The 15,150-nt window shown below is 35.0% G+C and overlaps 1 protein-coding gene across 2 annotated transcripts in view; it reads right to left on the bottom strand.

Annotated features, from left to right (window-relative positions):
* Positions 1–15,150, bottom strand: part of LOC143403100 (protein argonaute-3) — a 103,391-nt gene that overhangs the window by 57,822 nt on the left and 30,419 nt on the right. For both annotated transcript variants that reach the window (XM_076860755.2, XM_076860756.2), the window contains exons 3-5: positions 12,742–12,862; positions 9,461–9,669; positions 8,301–8,437 (exon numbers count right to left, since the gene is read on the bottom strand). In XM_076860755.2, coding sequence (XP_076716870.1) covers positions 8,301–8,437; positions 9,461–9,669; positions 12,742–12,862 — 467 coding nt within the window. The remainder of the gene's footprint in view (positions 1–8,300; positions 8,438–9,460; positions 9,670–12,741; positions 12,863–15,150) is intronic.

Raw genomic sequence — 15,150 nt, forward strand, 5'->3', positions numbered from 1 at the left:
GGTGCTGAGAATCAAACCCAGTGCCTCACAATGCTAGGCAAGTGCTCTACCACTGAGCTATAATCCCAGCCCTAAATTACTCTTTCTTATAAATTTTAATGTCAATTCAATCAAACCTCATATCCTATTGGGATTTTAATTCAAATTGCATTTATATTAATTTTGGGAGAACTAACATTTTAGGATTTCTCAAAAGGCTCAAGCGATTTCATTTATTTAGATTTTTCTCTTGTCTTTCAATAGTTTTATAGCTTAGAAACTTTTCAAAAAACATTTATTCCTGGACATCTGCTTTTCATTCCAAATTCTTGATCTCATAACACTGTTAAATCTCAGCTAAGACATCACTTACTTCTACAAATACTTCTGACTTTTCAGACTCATTGGAATGCTCCTCCTTCATGCTCATGAATTTATTATTATTATTTTTTTCCTGAATGTGACCAAGAGTTACACTAGGCATGGAAGGTACACTGGGGAATAAGATGGACAGTGCCTAGTTAAAGGGGCTCTTATTCTAACTGGAGACACAGAAAAATAAACACTTTCAATTCAGGGTGACACATGCCAGTACAGGGGAAGAATACTGTGCTATGGGAATACATAAGAGAAATACCTAACTCAGACTTGGGGGATGGCTGGATGGGGGGAGAAGGGTGTCTGTCAAACAACGCTTCTCAAGGAAGTAACATGTAGATTGAAACCTGTAAGAAGAACAGAAATTAGAAAACATGACAGTAACTAAATCATAGTAATGATATCCTTGTCTTGCTCTTGACTTTACTGAAAAAGCTCTCATTGTTTAACTTTAAATCATCTATTTTTGAACATATTCTATTTCTTGGCTTCTTAGCACTATTTTTGGCTCTCATACACTCTGTAATAATCATTACTTGTTTAGTGGTTCTAATTCACTCCTTAAATATTGGTATTCCCCATGGTCTTACCCTTCTCTTGCCTGTTTAGATTTAATCAAATCACTATCCCTAAAGACTTTTCCCACTTCTGTTTTAAATATAAATTTAGATTCAGAGGACTCAAGATATTTTCTTAATTTTAGCTCCTACCACTACAGATTTTCTGACCTAAATTTATAACTACATACTACATGTCTCTATCCATATGTTCCATAGAATTATTATGCTATTAACATGTTAACATGCAATCTATCTACATATGGTGTATACTGCCAACTAACCAGCACCAGCAGATCTACCTCCCGTATTCAGTGGACAGCACTGGCATTCATGCCTTCAGAGTCATTAATCTGAATGTGTGTTAGAGGGTATCCTCTTCTTGGAAATCAGTTTATGATAGAGCACAGTCACTGCATTCAAAGGTTGTTTCAAGGATTAAATTAATCACAGAAATTTTTAGGCCAAGTATTGTTGCTTTTTTTTTTTAATGTGTCACATTTGGCTAGGCTACTATTTGCCATTTATTCAATAAAATACTAATGTGTTGTATGAAGCCTACTTTGTAGATGTAATTAAAGTCCATCATCAATTGACTTTAAGTAAGGGAGATTATTCTGGATAATGTGGATGGGCCTGATTCAATTAGTTGAAATGAATTAAAAGCAGGGCTGGGGCTTCCCCAAAACAGAGAACAAAAATCACCTATAGAAAACAGCTTCAGACTGTGCCCAAGATTTCTAGCCTGCCTTTCCTGACAGCCTGCCCTAAGACTTCAGACTGGTTTTACTGGCCCCTACAACTACAGAAACCAAATCTCTACAAATCTACTACTGGCTCTGCTTCTCCAGTTGAATCTTGATTAATATACCAAGTTTGTAGTCTACTTGCAAAGGGAATTCCTTCAAAAACCTAGTAAAATTTCTAATCCTTGTTTCTCATTACTTCCATGTACCAGTAATTATACCCAAAGATTTTTTTCTGGACATGGTTCTTAAATCTATTTTTTGTTTTGCTTTTAGCTTAATCCTTGGAATTTTCTCCTTCCTCTCCATCCCACATCAGACCATCACCATCTCTTACCTGAACTAGTGATTGAAAAGCCTCCTAACTGGCTTCTCAGATTAGTTTTTTTCTCCTCTATCTATTCTCCACACTGCTGCCAGAGGTCTCTTTCTGGAAAACAAATATGATCATGTCACTATCCTTCTTAAGAATCTTTGAAGTCTCCCTACTTAAAGGAGATAAGTTTTACCCCCTCATTGGTTTCTATTTTTAGCTTTTATTTCCTTCTATTCTCTTTGTGTTTAATTTTCTGTTATTTTTCTAACTGTTGAGATGAATGCTCAGGTCACTGATGCTTTTCTTTTTTTGTAATAGGCATTTGAAGTTTTAAATTCTCTCTAAGCATTGTTTTAGTCAATTATGCCAGTTCTGATGTGTACTGTTAATCACTCAATTTGAAATTCAAATTTCTTTTGTGATTTCTTTGATAGATTATTTAGAAATTATTCTTAAAAATTTCCAAAGCTAGACTTCATGTTCCAGTAGGAACATAATAGCAATTTCCAAATTTCCCCATCTTTCTCTTAGGACCTGTGTAGAGCAACAAAGAGAAAGTTAAGAAAAAGAACAAAACAAAACAAAACCATATATCTTCAGCAAAACTAGAAGATAATAAAAAGCAGAAAATACCAAATCATAAGTAAACATGGCCCAAAGTACCTGGGACTACTAGAACCTATGCAAGAAGCCACATCTGAGCATGGGAGAATGATAAAAAGTATAAAATAGTGGGGGAATAGCAAATTTTCACTCCCAGAAGAAAAGGTTCCTCTCTTAAGTCAGAATTGCAACATTTATAATTGAGACCGGATCGGGGATATCTCAGAAGCAACTAGAGAAGGAGATATAGAAACTGTCATGAGAGTAAGTGGAGGGAAAAGTTTCAGTCTCAGAAAAAAACTACTCTTCTAAAAGTGAGGCATGCATTTTTCTTTCAACTTACAGGAAAGTTGTATATAATTTCCCAAATTCTCTAATTGTTAACATACAAAGCAAGAAATTTAGAAGGCAGAGTCATATCTTTTGGTAGTAGAAGCTATAAGAACCTGTGGGAACTCAAGGCTGATAGTTCACACTACTTAAATCACTTAAGTTAGAGAGGCCCAGAAGATGTGGCTATACTTTGAAGAAGGAATCCACTGGCACAAAAGAGGACAGAAGTTTTGAGCAGAGAAACCAGGAAAACTATCTTGAACCTAAGATGCAACTAATGTTCTTGGCATACCTGTAATATCCCTCTTAATAGGTAGTTTGAAAGAATGCATCTTGATCAAATATGAACAACAAAAACCCAGTATGTATCTACACAAAGATACCAGGTAAAAATTGTGTGTGTGGGGGAAAGGGCAGTGTAACATCTTTAACAACAACAACAAAAAATCAACAGACGATATCACAAAATAGAGGAAATATATCCTTACTTTTTAACATGTGTTCAAAAATGCATAATGCAGTTAAAAAAAAAGAGCTCAGAGAAGACAGAAGAGATTGCCTATCAATAAGAGGTTATGAAAAATGCACAGCAAAACTCAGCAAAGAAATGGAAGAAAAAGATTTTTTTAATTCAAAAATAAAAATTAAACTGTCACAAACACTTGGTAAAGTATACACATTGGATGGAAATTTTCAAAGTGAAAATAAGCTAATATTTATTTTTTTAAAAAGATATGACTTGTACCTACCTATATTTTCAAAGGGAATATCATATTCTAAATAAAATTGACTCCACATGGCCAACTAAGTAAAAAAAAATCTAATAAAAGAGTCGGAAAAAATACTTTTAGCAACCAGACAAAAAAACAAATCCCTAAAGTCAAGCTCCGCGGCATGTGCCTGAAATCCACTATTTAGGAGACTAAGGCAGGAACATCATGAATTCAAGACCATCCTTGGGTGCAACTCAGCAAGACACTGTCTTAAAAAGGGAAAATAAAATAAAACAAAACAAAACAAACAGATCCCTTTTCTTTGGTACTAGGAACTGAACACACGGGAGCTTAACCACTGAGTTATATCCCTAGCCCTTTTTATTTTTTACTTTGAGACAGGGTCTCACGAAGTTGCTTAGGGCCTTGCAAAGTTGCTGAGACTGGCTTTGAACTTGAGATCCTCCTGCCTCAGCCTCCTGAGTTACTGGGATTACTTAAAGCTGAACTCTTCTAAGAAAAAAAAAAGTACACCACAAGGGTAAATAAACAAGCTGATAACTAGTGTAAAACTAGTTAATAAAGAGAAATAATGTTATTCGTTAAGGGAAACAAAAGATTACTTTAAAAAAAGAAAAGAAGGTAAGTATCCCATAAGGGCACAAAGGTAACCATAAGGTGGGGGGAAACTTCTAGTATTAGAACTATCATCTAAAAAGCACAGAAAATATACCATCTAGAGGTTCAAAAATATACAATTAGAAAAAAATGACATAAAACAATTTGACAAAATCAAGACCTTTTTATTTATCTGGCTTCCTTTGTCCATTAAATAGAAAAAAAAAAAAAAAAGAAGAAGAAGCAGCAGCTTTAAAGCTTTAAGATACCATAAACCAAAACTATTCTGTTGTCATCAATATAAATCTATGGATTGGGGACGCAGCTTAGTGGTAGAGCATTTGCCCAGCAACTGCTGGTTTTGATTCCCACCACTGCAAAGTAAGGTTAAAACACACACACACACACACACACTCTACTACCTAAAAAGATATGTCCTGCTTAAATTTCTCAATATAATCTGATAAGAAAAATATCAGAGGTAAAATACCTGAAAAAAGAGATAAACCTATCAGTAGTTGCAGATAATAATTATAATCTAGAAATTCAAAGAAAATCACTTGGAAAAAAATACCATATAATGGAATTCAATAAGATGAAGATTAAAAAGTACACAGAAATTAATAAGACTTCATGTATATAAATCATAAGACAATCTATAAACCTATTTAATAGCAATAAAGACAAAAAATATTGAGAGATAAGAAATGTACAAAATTTAACTGAGGAAATCTTTAAAACTCTCCTGAAGGAAATAGAAAGATATATGTTCTTGAACACAAGGACTCAACATCTTAAAGATGCCAATTTAGACTAACTTAATTAATAAAATAATGAAATCTCAATAAAAATAACAACTGTGCATTCCTCATCTATACAAGGCATTGATTGATTGGTACCGGGGATTAAACTCAGGGGGTACTCAACCACTGAGCCACATCCCCAGCCCTATTTTTGTATTTTATTTGGTCTCATTGAGTTGCTTAGCGCCTTGCCATTGCTGAGGCTCACTCTGAACTCACAATTCTCCTGTCTTAGCCTCCCAAGCCACTGGGATTACAGGAATGCACCACTGTGCCCAGCTTATACAACGTATTTATAAAGACTGTGTGGTAAAATAGGTAAAAATGGTCTTGAAAACCCTGAAAAGAGAAAATGAGACTGGCTCTATCAGATATTCAAAGACATAAAAATGGACTATGGATATAGCTCAATGGTAGAGTACTGGCCCAGCATGTTTGAGGCCGTGAATTCATTCTCCAGGACTAGGGGAAGAACTCTTTTAAGAGACATGATTGATCAGTAAGTATTGGTGTGCACATGTGTACCCAAAGGGAAAAAAACAACAACAAAAAACTCCACCATGGGGCTGGGGTTGTGGCTCAGCGGTAGAGCACTCACCTCTCACATGTGAGACCCTGGGTTCGATCCTCAGCACCACATAAAAATAAATAAACAAAAAATAAAGATACTGTGCCCATGTATAACTAAAAAAAATTAAAAAAAAACCACCACCACACCAAAGACAAGCTAGCTACAATTATGCAACTTGTATTACAAAGAGTTAATCTGCTTGATTTATAAAGCACTCTCAGTAAATGAGAAGAAAAAGTCCAACAGAAAAGAAGGGTAAAAGACCAATAATCAGTTCATTAAAAAAGAAATATAAGGGCTAGGGTTGTGGCTCAGTGGTAGAGCGCTAGCCTAGCACATGAGAGACCCTGGGTTTGATCCTCAGCACCACATAAAAATAGATAAATAAAAAGAAACATAAGCTCAGTGTTACAGCATTTACCTAGAATGAACAAAGCCCTGGGTTCAATTACCAGCACTAAAAAAAAAAAAAAAAAAAAAAGTGAAGAAAAGAAACACAAGTGGCCTTATATAAGTGAAAAGGTGATCAAATACAAATGAAAAGTACAGAAGGAAACTATTTCTTACAAATCTGACAAAATTTATCTAGTGGCGAAGTATAAGAAAGCAGGTACTCTCACTCAATGATGCAAAATATTTACAACCTCTGGAGGGCAATCTGGCAATAACGATTGAAATTACAAATACATTTACCCTTGACCCTTCAATCTTACCACTAGAAATTTATCTTAAGATACATCTAAATATATATGAAAAGATGTTCTGAAATGGCAAATGATTAAAAACAGTCCTATTATACATCTAAAGGAGACTGGTTAAACATTTCCTTTCCCATTATTTTTATAATGGCAGACAATACTGAAATAAATTAGGAAACTCTACCCATCTGGAAAGATCAAGAATCCTTGGAGGAATGGCTAAGTCCAGGGACTGGGCAGGAAACACAAGATGAGCCTGGAATATTCTGCTGTGCCACAAAGCTAATAAACACAGATCAATTATCAATAGGACACTATACTTTTCCACATAAGAATAACAAAATTAGAAAAATTAACAATTGGTAATATCTAGTGAAATAAATGATTTGAGGAACTACCATCAATGAATAAAAAGTAACTGAAAGGCTCATTGGGAAATTTACAGTGGCTAGATCCCTGAACCTACTGATTAATGTGATTAATCTACAGATTAATCTTAGCATCACTAAATTAGGATCACTAGTACTGTAGGTCTTCAAGCATGACATAATATGAAGCATTTTTGAAATATTATGAACCAAAATTGAATTAAACTTTCATGTCTTTTATTTTCAGGAAATATGGGGGATAGAGGAACAAGGTAATTAATTACTCAAGAAAACAAAAAGACAAACTCAGATTTGGGGATAGTCTACAGGACAAGTGATCAAGTTTCTGCAACAAGTCCATGACATTAAAAAGGAAAAAGAAAAAAACCCAAACACACAAGAGAAGGAAATGGGACTGTAAAAAATGCATAATAAGCAAAAGTGATGCGTAGATCTTGTTTGAATTCTGATTAGAATCAACTAAGCCGGGCGCCATGCCACACACCTGTAATCCCAGCAGCTTGGGAGGATGAGGCAGGAGAATTGAAAGTTCAAAGCCAGTCTCAGCAACTTAGCAAGGCCCTGTCTCTAAATAAATTATAAAAAGGGCTGGAGATGTGGCTCAGTGGTTAAATGATGCTGGGTTCAATCCCCAGTATCAAATTAGAAAAAGAAAAAGAAAAAAGATCAACTAACTAGAAAAAGATGTATTTGAGACAATCAGGGAAATCTGATCTAAGACATGATATTAGAGAGTACAAAACAATGATTATTTTTCATATATGAAAATAACATTTTTTGCTATATAATATTCAAATTTGCAGAGGTATTTAGTGTAGGCAAAATAATATGCTGTTCAGAATCTGATTTAAAACTTCACAGTATAGGAAGAAATGGAGATAGATTAAGCAAAAATAGAAAAATCCTGACAATCTGAATAATAGTTACATATATATAGCAGTTTATCATGATGTTCACTTGACTTTTATATAAACTTGAAAATGTTTCTAAGAGTTGGGCATAGAAGTACACATCTGTAATCCCAGTAAACTCAGGAGGATGAGTTCAAGGCCAGCCTGGGCAACTTAGTAAGATCCTATCTCAAAATAAAAAGTTAAAAAAGGACTGGGGATGTAGCTCAGTGGTACACTGTCTGTGGGTTCTATCCCCAGTACCTCCTCAAATGAAAAGAAAAGATTTGTAAGAGAACACCTTAAAAATGAGAATGCAATTAGCAACACATTATGTACTACACCTAGGGTCACCAAAACCAACAGATTTTCTTTAATATATGTATTTTATAATAAAATGTTATCAAAGAGTTAAGAGGGCAAAGGTGAATTAGTTGTAAGAGAAGACTTCTCAGATGATCATATCAGGGCTTTTATGCTTGTTTTCATGCATTTACTTCATGTTAAGTAGCATTCCAGGTCAAGTTCTGCATAAAAACATTTGAAATAAAATGCAACAAAATAAAAAGTTTTCCCAGTTTGTCATAATACATGCCTGAATATTACTTCAAGACACCAGTACATGTAATTATATACATAAAATTTATACACACATGCCATATAGAAATCAACTATCCAATTCAGAATATGGTTTTAGTTCCCTTACCATCGATATTAAGCATCATTTTCCACATGGCAGGTCGAACAGATTGATGGAATCCAAACCATACTTCTCTTCCCCCTCCCAGAGGGTGGTCATATCCTTCTGGAGCTGAGAAAAAGGAACGCCCCACAGGCGTATATCTAAAAAATTAAAATGGTGTGTTCAATACTTTCCTTTCCATGAAAGTATTTAAATCTGCAGAACAGGGAAAACTAAAGCACACACAATTAATTTATCATAATGATGCTTAAAATTATGACTATATTAAACTAAACATTTTTTCAAGTTTATGAAAGCAAACATTTTCCAAGTTTGTGAAAACAAACATTTTGCAAGTTTGTGAAAGCAAAAAGTAGCCAAATCCATCTGCATCCTTCACTGAAATTCTCCATTCTCATAATCACTAGTTTATGTAACACATTTTATTTAAAATACTTTCTTAAAAACAGGTTAAAAAAGTAAACAGTTCCACTGAGGCAGGAGGATGTCGAGTTCAAAGCCAGCCTCAGCAAATGCAAAGCACTAAGCAACTCAGTGAGACCCTGTCTCTAAATAAAATACAAAATAGGGCTGGGGATGTGGCTCAGTGGTTGAGTACCCTGGAGTTCAATCCCCGGGACCCCCTTCTCCCCCCGAGAAAAAGAAAAAAAAACCCAAAAAACCTCAACAGTTCCAAACTTAAAATGTACAGTAAAAATAATAATTGATCAAAAAGCTATGCCTATGTGTTTCAAGACACACTATTTCTATAAAAAGACATATATGACCAATATATGCATATGTCCACACACGTGATTAAAATAGTAGGAATCTCAATACAATCTGATTCTATTCTTTAAATGGTGGAATTACTTTTAAAACAAAGTGACTTAACAATAGGAATATGTCTGAAAATATATCATTTATCCAAGAATTATAGAGGGAGGGTTGGACATTTTTCTATAAAACAATTACTATCTAAGTGAATGATTGTGTGTTTATTTGCAAAAGTCAGAGAATTTTCTCTAACACTTTTGTCAAATTTTTATGCATGGTATTCTTATTCAAATGAAACACTAAAAATGTACAACATATGAGAGTTAGCTAAGGAAGGTCTGTACAACTCTTAGGAGGAAAAACTTCACATTTAAAATCTAAAGAGGAAAAAAGCCAGAAGCACCCACTTCATGGAGGGCAGATGTCGTAGCACCACATCAACGGCATGAACAGGGTTAGTGCTGATTGGCTTGTCTAATTCCAGTGGCTCAGGCAAGGTCCGTCCTGTCAGTACTTCATGGAGTAGGTGCCAACTCACCCGAGAGACAAATTTGATTGACACCTTGAAAGGTCGATCTTTTCCACCTTCCCCAGGTAAAGTAACATCTAAATCCACCTGTTCATGGGATAAAAGTCAAGTGGTAAATATTTAAAAAGATAAATATAATTATTTAACTTATAAAAATATCTTAAAAAAAAAAACAGGGTTGGTGTTGGGGCTCAGTGGTAGAGCACTTGACTGACATGTGTGAGGCCCTGGGTTCAATCCTCAGCACCACATATAAATAAATAAAAAAATAAAAGATCCACTGGCAACTTAAAAAAAAAAAAACAGGCTAAAATAAAAAAATCAATCTCAAATCAAATCAATATATTAAAACTTAAATAACAGAGATTCATGCCAGCATTAATTCAATATTGCAAAATACTGAAAACTACCTAAATGTACTCACATTTATAAAGGCAGCTATAAAAGAATGAATGAAGCTGGGTACAGTGGCACAGCCTGGAATCCCAGCCATTAAGGAAGCTGAGGCAGAAAGATCACAAGTTCAAGGTCAGCCTCAGCAACTAAAAATGAAAGAACGAAGATCTCTTGGGCTGGGTTGTGGCTCAGCGACACAGCGCTTGCCTAGCATGTGTGAGGCCCTGGATTCAATCCTCAGCACCACATAACCACATAAAAATAAATAAATAAAATAAAGCTGTTTAAAAAAAAATCTCTTATAACTGCCACGGAATAATTTCTAAGCTATAACATTAACCAAAGTACAAAAAAATCACAAAAATATGATATATTTGGTATGAGAAGGGAGAAATGAGAAAATATTCACATATCTGCTTACTTTTTCAATAGGAAACATGAGCTAGAAACAAATAAATTGGATGAAGGGGGTTTTCTACTGGCCAGATTTGGGACAAAGGATAGATCAATCAATAGAGTAGAAGAAAATGTTCTTTCTTACACTAATAAATGTTTAAGAAATGACAAGTTAGAAAACCACTGCTATTATTAAGCAATATCCTTTCAAGCAAGAATCATCAACTGCTAAAAGTGTAAAAGAAATAGTATCCTTAACAGTAACTCCTATATCAAATTTTAAAACTTCTGAGCATCAAAGGACACAATCAATAGGGTAAAAAAGCAGCCCATAGAATGTGAGAAAATATTTGTAAATCAAACATCTGATAAGGAATTAATATCCAGAACATATAAAGAATTCCTCAAGCTGGCTATAGTGGCACAAGCCTGTAATCCCAGCGGCTTGGGAGGCTGAGACAGGAGGATCATGAGTTGAAAGCCAGCCTCAGCAGAAGTGAGGCACTAACAAATGCATCTCTAAATAAAATGTCTCTAAATAAAATACAAAATAGAGGTGGGTATGTGGGCTCAGTGTCCGAATGCCCCTAAATTCAATTCCCAGTACCCCCCCCCCAAGAAAGAATTTCTGTATTAGGGTATGTAGAGCATACCTGTGATCCCAGCAACAACTCAGGAAGCTGAGGCAGAAGAATTGCCAGTTTGAGGCCAGCTCAGCAACTCAGTGAGACACTGCCTCAAAATTAGGGGAAAAAAAAAAAAGGACTGGGGATATGGCTCAGTGGTACAATACTCGCCTAACAAGTACAAGGCCCTGTGTTCAATCCCCAGAATTGCCAAACGAAAAAAAAAACGCAACGAAAAATAAAAAATAGAAGGACTGGGAATGTAGTTCAGTGATAGAGTAGCCCTGGGTTCAATACCCCAGTACTCCTATAATTCCTATAAACTCCTATAATTCTAGTAAAAAACAACCCAAGTTAAAAAAATGGGCAAAGGACACAAATCAAAACCACAGTGAGGTTGACATGCATATTGTGCCCATTAGATAGCTACTATCAAAACAGCAGAAAATAAATATGTAAATATGTATATGAAGAATTTGGAACCCTTGTAGATACTTTGGTAAATAAGGTAGGGTTTTTTTTTTTTTCTTTGCGGGGGGGTTGGGGGTGGTATGAGGCCAGGGGCACTCTACCAATAAGCTACAACTCTAGTTCTTCTTATTTTTTTATTTTAAGAAAGAGTCTCACTAAGTTTCCCAGGGCAGCCTCAAACTTGCAATCTTCCTGCTTCAGCTTCCATAGTGAATGGAATTACAGCCATGTGCCATTACGCCTGTTAGTATGGTATTAAAAAATTTTTTTCAGGCTGGGGTTGTGGCTCAGAGGTAGAGCGCTTACCTAGCATTCATGAGGCACTGGGTTCAATCTTCAGTAACACATAAAGTAAAAATAAAGATATTGTGTCCACCTATAACTATATATTTTAACATTTTTTTTCAAATAATAATTACCATATGGATCTAGCAATTTTACTTGTGGTTATATGCCCAAAAAATTGAAAGCAGAATTTCAAAGTGACATATATATACCCATGTTCAGGGGAGGATTATTTAATAGCCAAAAAGTATTTATAACAGATAAAAAGCATGAGTAAAATGTGTTATATATGTATAATAGGATATTATTCAGCCTTGAAAAGGAAGGAAATTTCAACATATACTATAACATGAATAAACCTTGAGAACAACATGCTAAGTGAAATAAGCAAGTTTCAAAAAGGCAAATACTGCATGTTTCCACTTACATGAAGTAAGAGTAGTCAAATTTATAGAGATAGGAGATGGTGATTTCCAGGGGCAATGAAAAGTTATGCAAGATAAAGAGGGTTTTGCAGATGAATGGTGGTGATGATTATATAACAATGTGAATCCACTTAATCCCAGTGGCTTGGGAGGCTGAGGCAAGAGGATCAAGAGTTTAAAGCCAGCATCAGCAATTTAGCAGGCCTTAACCAAAACTTTTTTGTAAATCTGATATTACTTCAACATGAAAAGTTAAAAAAGATATACAAATTTACATTTATATGAATTATAATTTTAAGGTAGTAATAAAAGCAAAAGGAGACAGAAATGGGGTTATAGCTCAACAGTTTTAAAAAAAAAAAAAAAGGACTGGGGATATGGCTCAGTGGTACAATACTTGCCTAACTAGCACATGTGACGCACTGGGTTCGATCATCAGTGCTACACAAAAATAAATAAAATAAAGGTATTCTTCTGTCCATGGGGTGGGGGGAAGAGAGGGACAGACAGACAGACAGAAAGCTAAGTATAGCATTACAATAAAGTAATGTATATCTTACCCCAGTAGTTGCCACAGGAAGTGGATTGGCTGTGTAAAGGCTTCTTTTTCCATCATAAACTGGTCTACGGTCTCCAAATATAGTTACTTTAAAATGCTGAACCATTGAGTCAACTACTTCCCTAAAGAAGGGAAAAATACATTCACATAAATCCTCTGCATGATGGAATACAAAAATATTAACTGAAATAATTGCTGGCACTGTGTAAAGCTGTTGCAATTCTAAAAGTCATTCATATATGATAAAAATTTTACCTTCAGAACCATGGCTTAGGATAGCAAAAAGATTGATTGCTGGCAAAGGATGACATGCATTTCTCAAAGACAGAGAAGAATGAATCCAGTAAACTACTTAATCATTCCAGGAAACAGCTGAACTGCAAAATATTCTCCTTAGAAACAAACTCAAATTCTCTTTCATCATCTGTAAGTACTCCCTGACATGTTTACCTCTCTTTCTTAAGAGTAAAATGCTCTTTCTACTGGATTAAAATAGCACCTTGTACATACCTTTATTAGAACACTCAAGAATTTTGAAGGTAAAAACAAAACAAAACAAAACAAAAACACACACAACCACATTTGTATTCCTCCCCCGTGCTTACAACAGTATCCAATCAGTAAGGATACTATGAAACCTCTATTTTTATACTGCAATGCTGAATCAATATACTGACATAGAAAGATATTCAAGGCTTACATTTTTAAAAAAAATTACAGACCACTGAGAATGATACCAAATATCCATAAATTAATATTTATTTTTGTATATACATATTCATAAGAGCAGTGAAAATATATCTAGGAAGATAAGTACCAAAGATATTCATTCAGTGGTTACCTCTGGCGAGGGAAATGACAGGGTCACAGGGTGACTTATTTTATGTACATAATCTACATGTATTACAGTGAAAGTACACTTGCAGAATACGATTTAAAATAAAATTAAAGAGAGCTGGGGATGCGGCTCAAGCGGTAGCGCGCTCGCCTGGCATGTGTTCGGCCTGGGTTCGATCCTCAGCACCACATACAAAGAAAGATGTTGTATCCGCCGATAACTAAAAAATAAATATTAAAATTCTCTCTCTCTCCCTACCTCTCTGTTTAAAAAATTTAAATTAAATTAAATTAAAGAGCTGGGGGTGTGACTTGGTGGTAGAGTACTTGCCTCACCATGCACAAGGCCCAGGGTTCTACCACTAGCATGGCAAAACACAAACGAAGATTCAAATCTAACCCAAGCAAGGGAGAAAAGAAGAGATAGAAATCAGCATTTTCCAGGAAAAGAAAAATCAATCCGACTTAATACCAAAAACAATTTTCTCCCCACAAAAAATTTCTATTCCTCTCCTTTTCAATTTTGTTTACTGAAATTTCTATTTCCCTCCTCTTCTAATTTTGTTTTACTGAAACTATTTAAATCAAGATCAAGTCTTTCTAGGGTAAGTCTGACAACAGACTTGACTGGTTTTAGATTCAAAACAAATTTCAATGATTTTCTTCCATTTTGTTTTCTTCTGTGGCCATTATAACTAAGTCCATTTTTTTTTTTAGGTGAAATTATACAGATGTAATTTGCCAGGATGTCTTCACTATTTTGTCATTTTTTTTTCCCTCAACATTAAAAGTAGTAAGCTTATCAACTCCTGGCAACCCAGTCAAACCATCTAAGGATCAAAATGATAGAGGAAACTGAAATGGTAGGGCTAAAACATTTCAGGGGTTAAAAAATACCTTGCTTTGATGCCGAGCACATAGTATGTCCTAAATAAATGTCCTAACGGTGGATCATATACTTGAATGAACTGCCAGAACTTTCAGTGGAATATATCTAAAGCTAAATCTAAAATATCTCCCACAAGTTAAATTTGGTTATGTTTTGTTATACTGTTTACTTAATGATGCCTCCATCTTCCTAGTTACCCACATTCAAAACCTGGCTCATCTGTTTACCCAATTAGATGATGATTTCACCCCTTGCAATATTTCTTATACCAGTCCTTTACCTTCCACTCCCAATTAAGAACTTGGGTCCTAGTACTTGGATTATTTCAAGTTTCTTGGTTTTTATGTGTTTAGCTTTTTCTTCTCCAACCCAATTTACACATCACTGACTAAAAAGTCCTACATTCTATGTACAAGAGGCCGATTAATCATATTTCTCAGTTTGTGGCACTTTAAAATCATTTATATAAGAACCCCCCTTTTTTGTTTAAGCAACGGGAATTGAAACCAGGGGTACTCACTCCCCCACTGAACTATATCCCCAACCCTTTTAAGTTTTTAAATTTTGAGACAGGGTGAAGCAAAGTTACGCAGGCTGGCTCTGAATTTGCAATTCTCCTGCCTCAGCCTCCAGAGGAGCTGGGATTATAAGTATGCACCACCATGTCTAACAAGATCCCTTTTA

The sequence above is a fragment of the Callospermophilus lateralis genome, chromosome 7 (assembly GCF_048772815.1).
Source record: "Callospermophilus lateralis isolate mCalLat2 chromosome 7, mCalLat2.hap1, whole genome shotgun sequence".
NCBI lineage: Eukaryota > Metazoa > Chordata > Mammalia > Rodentia > Sciuridae > Callospermophilus > Callospermophilus lateralis.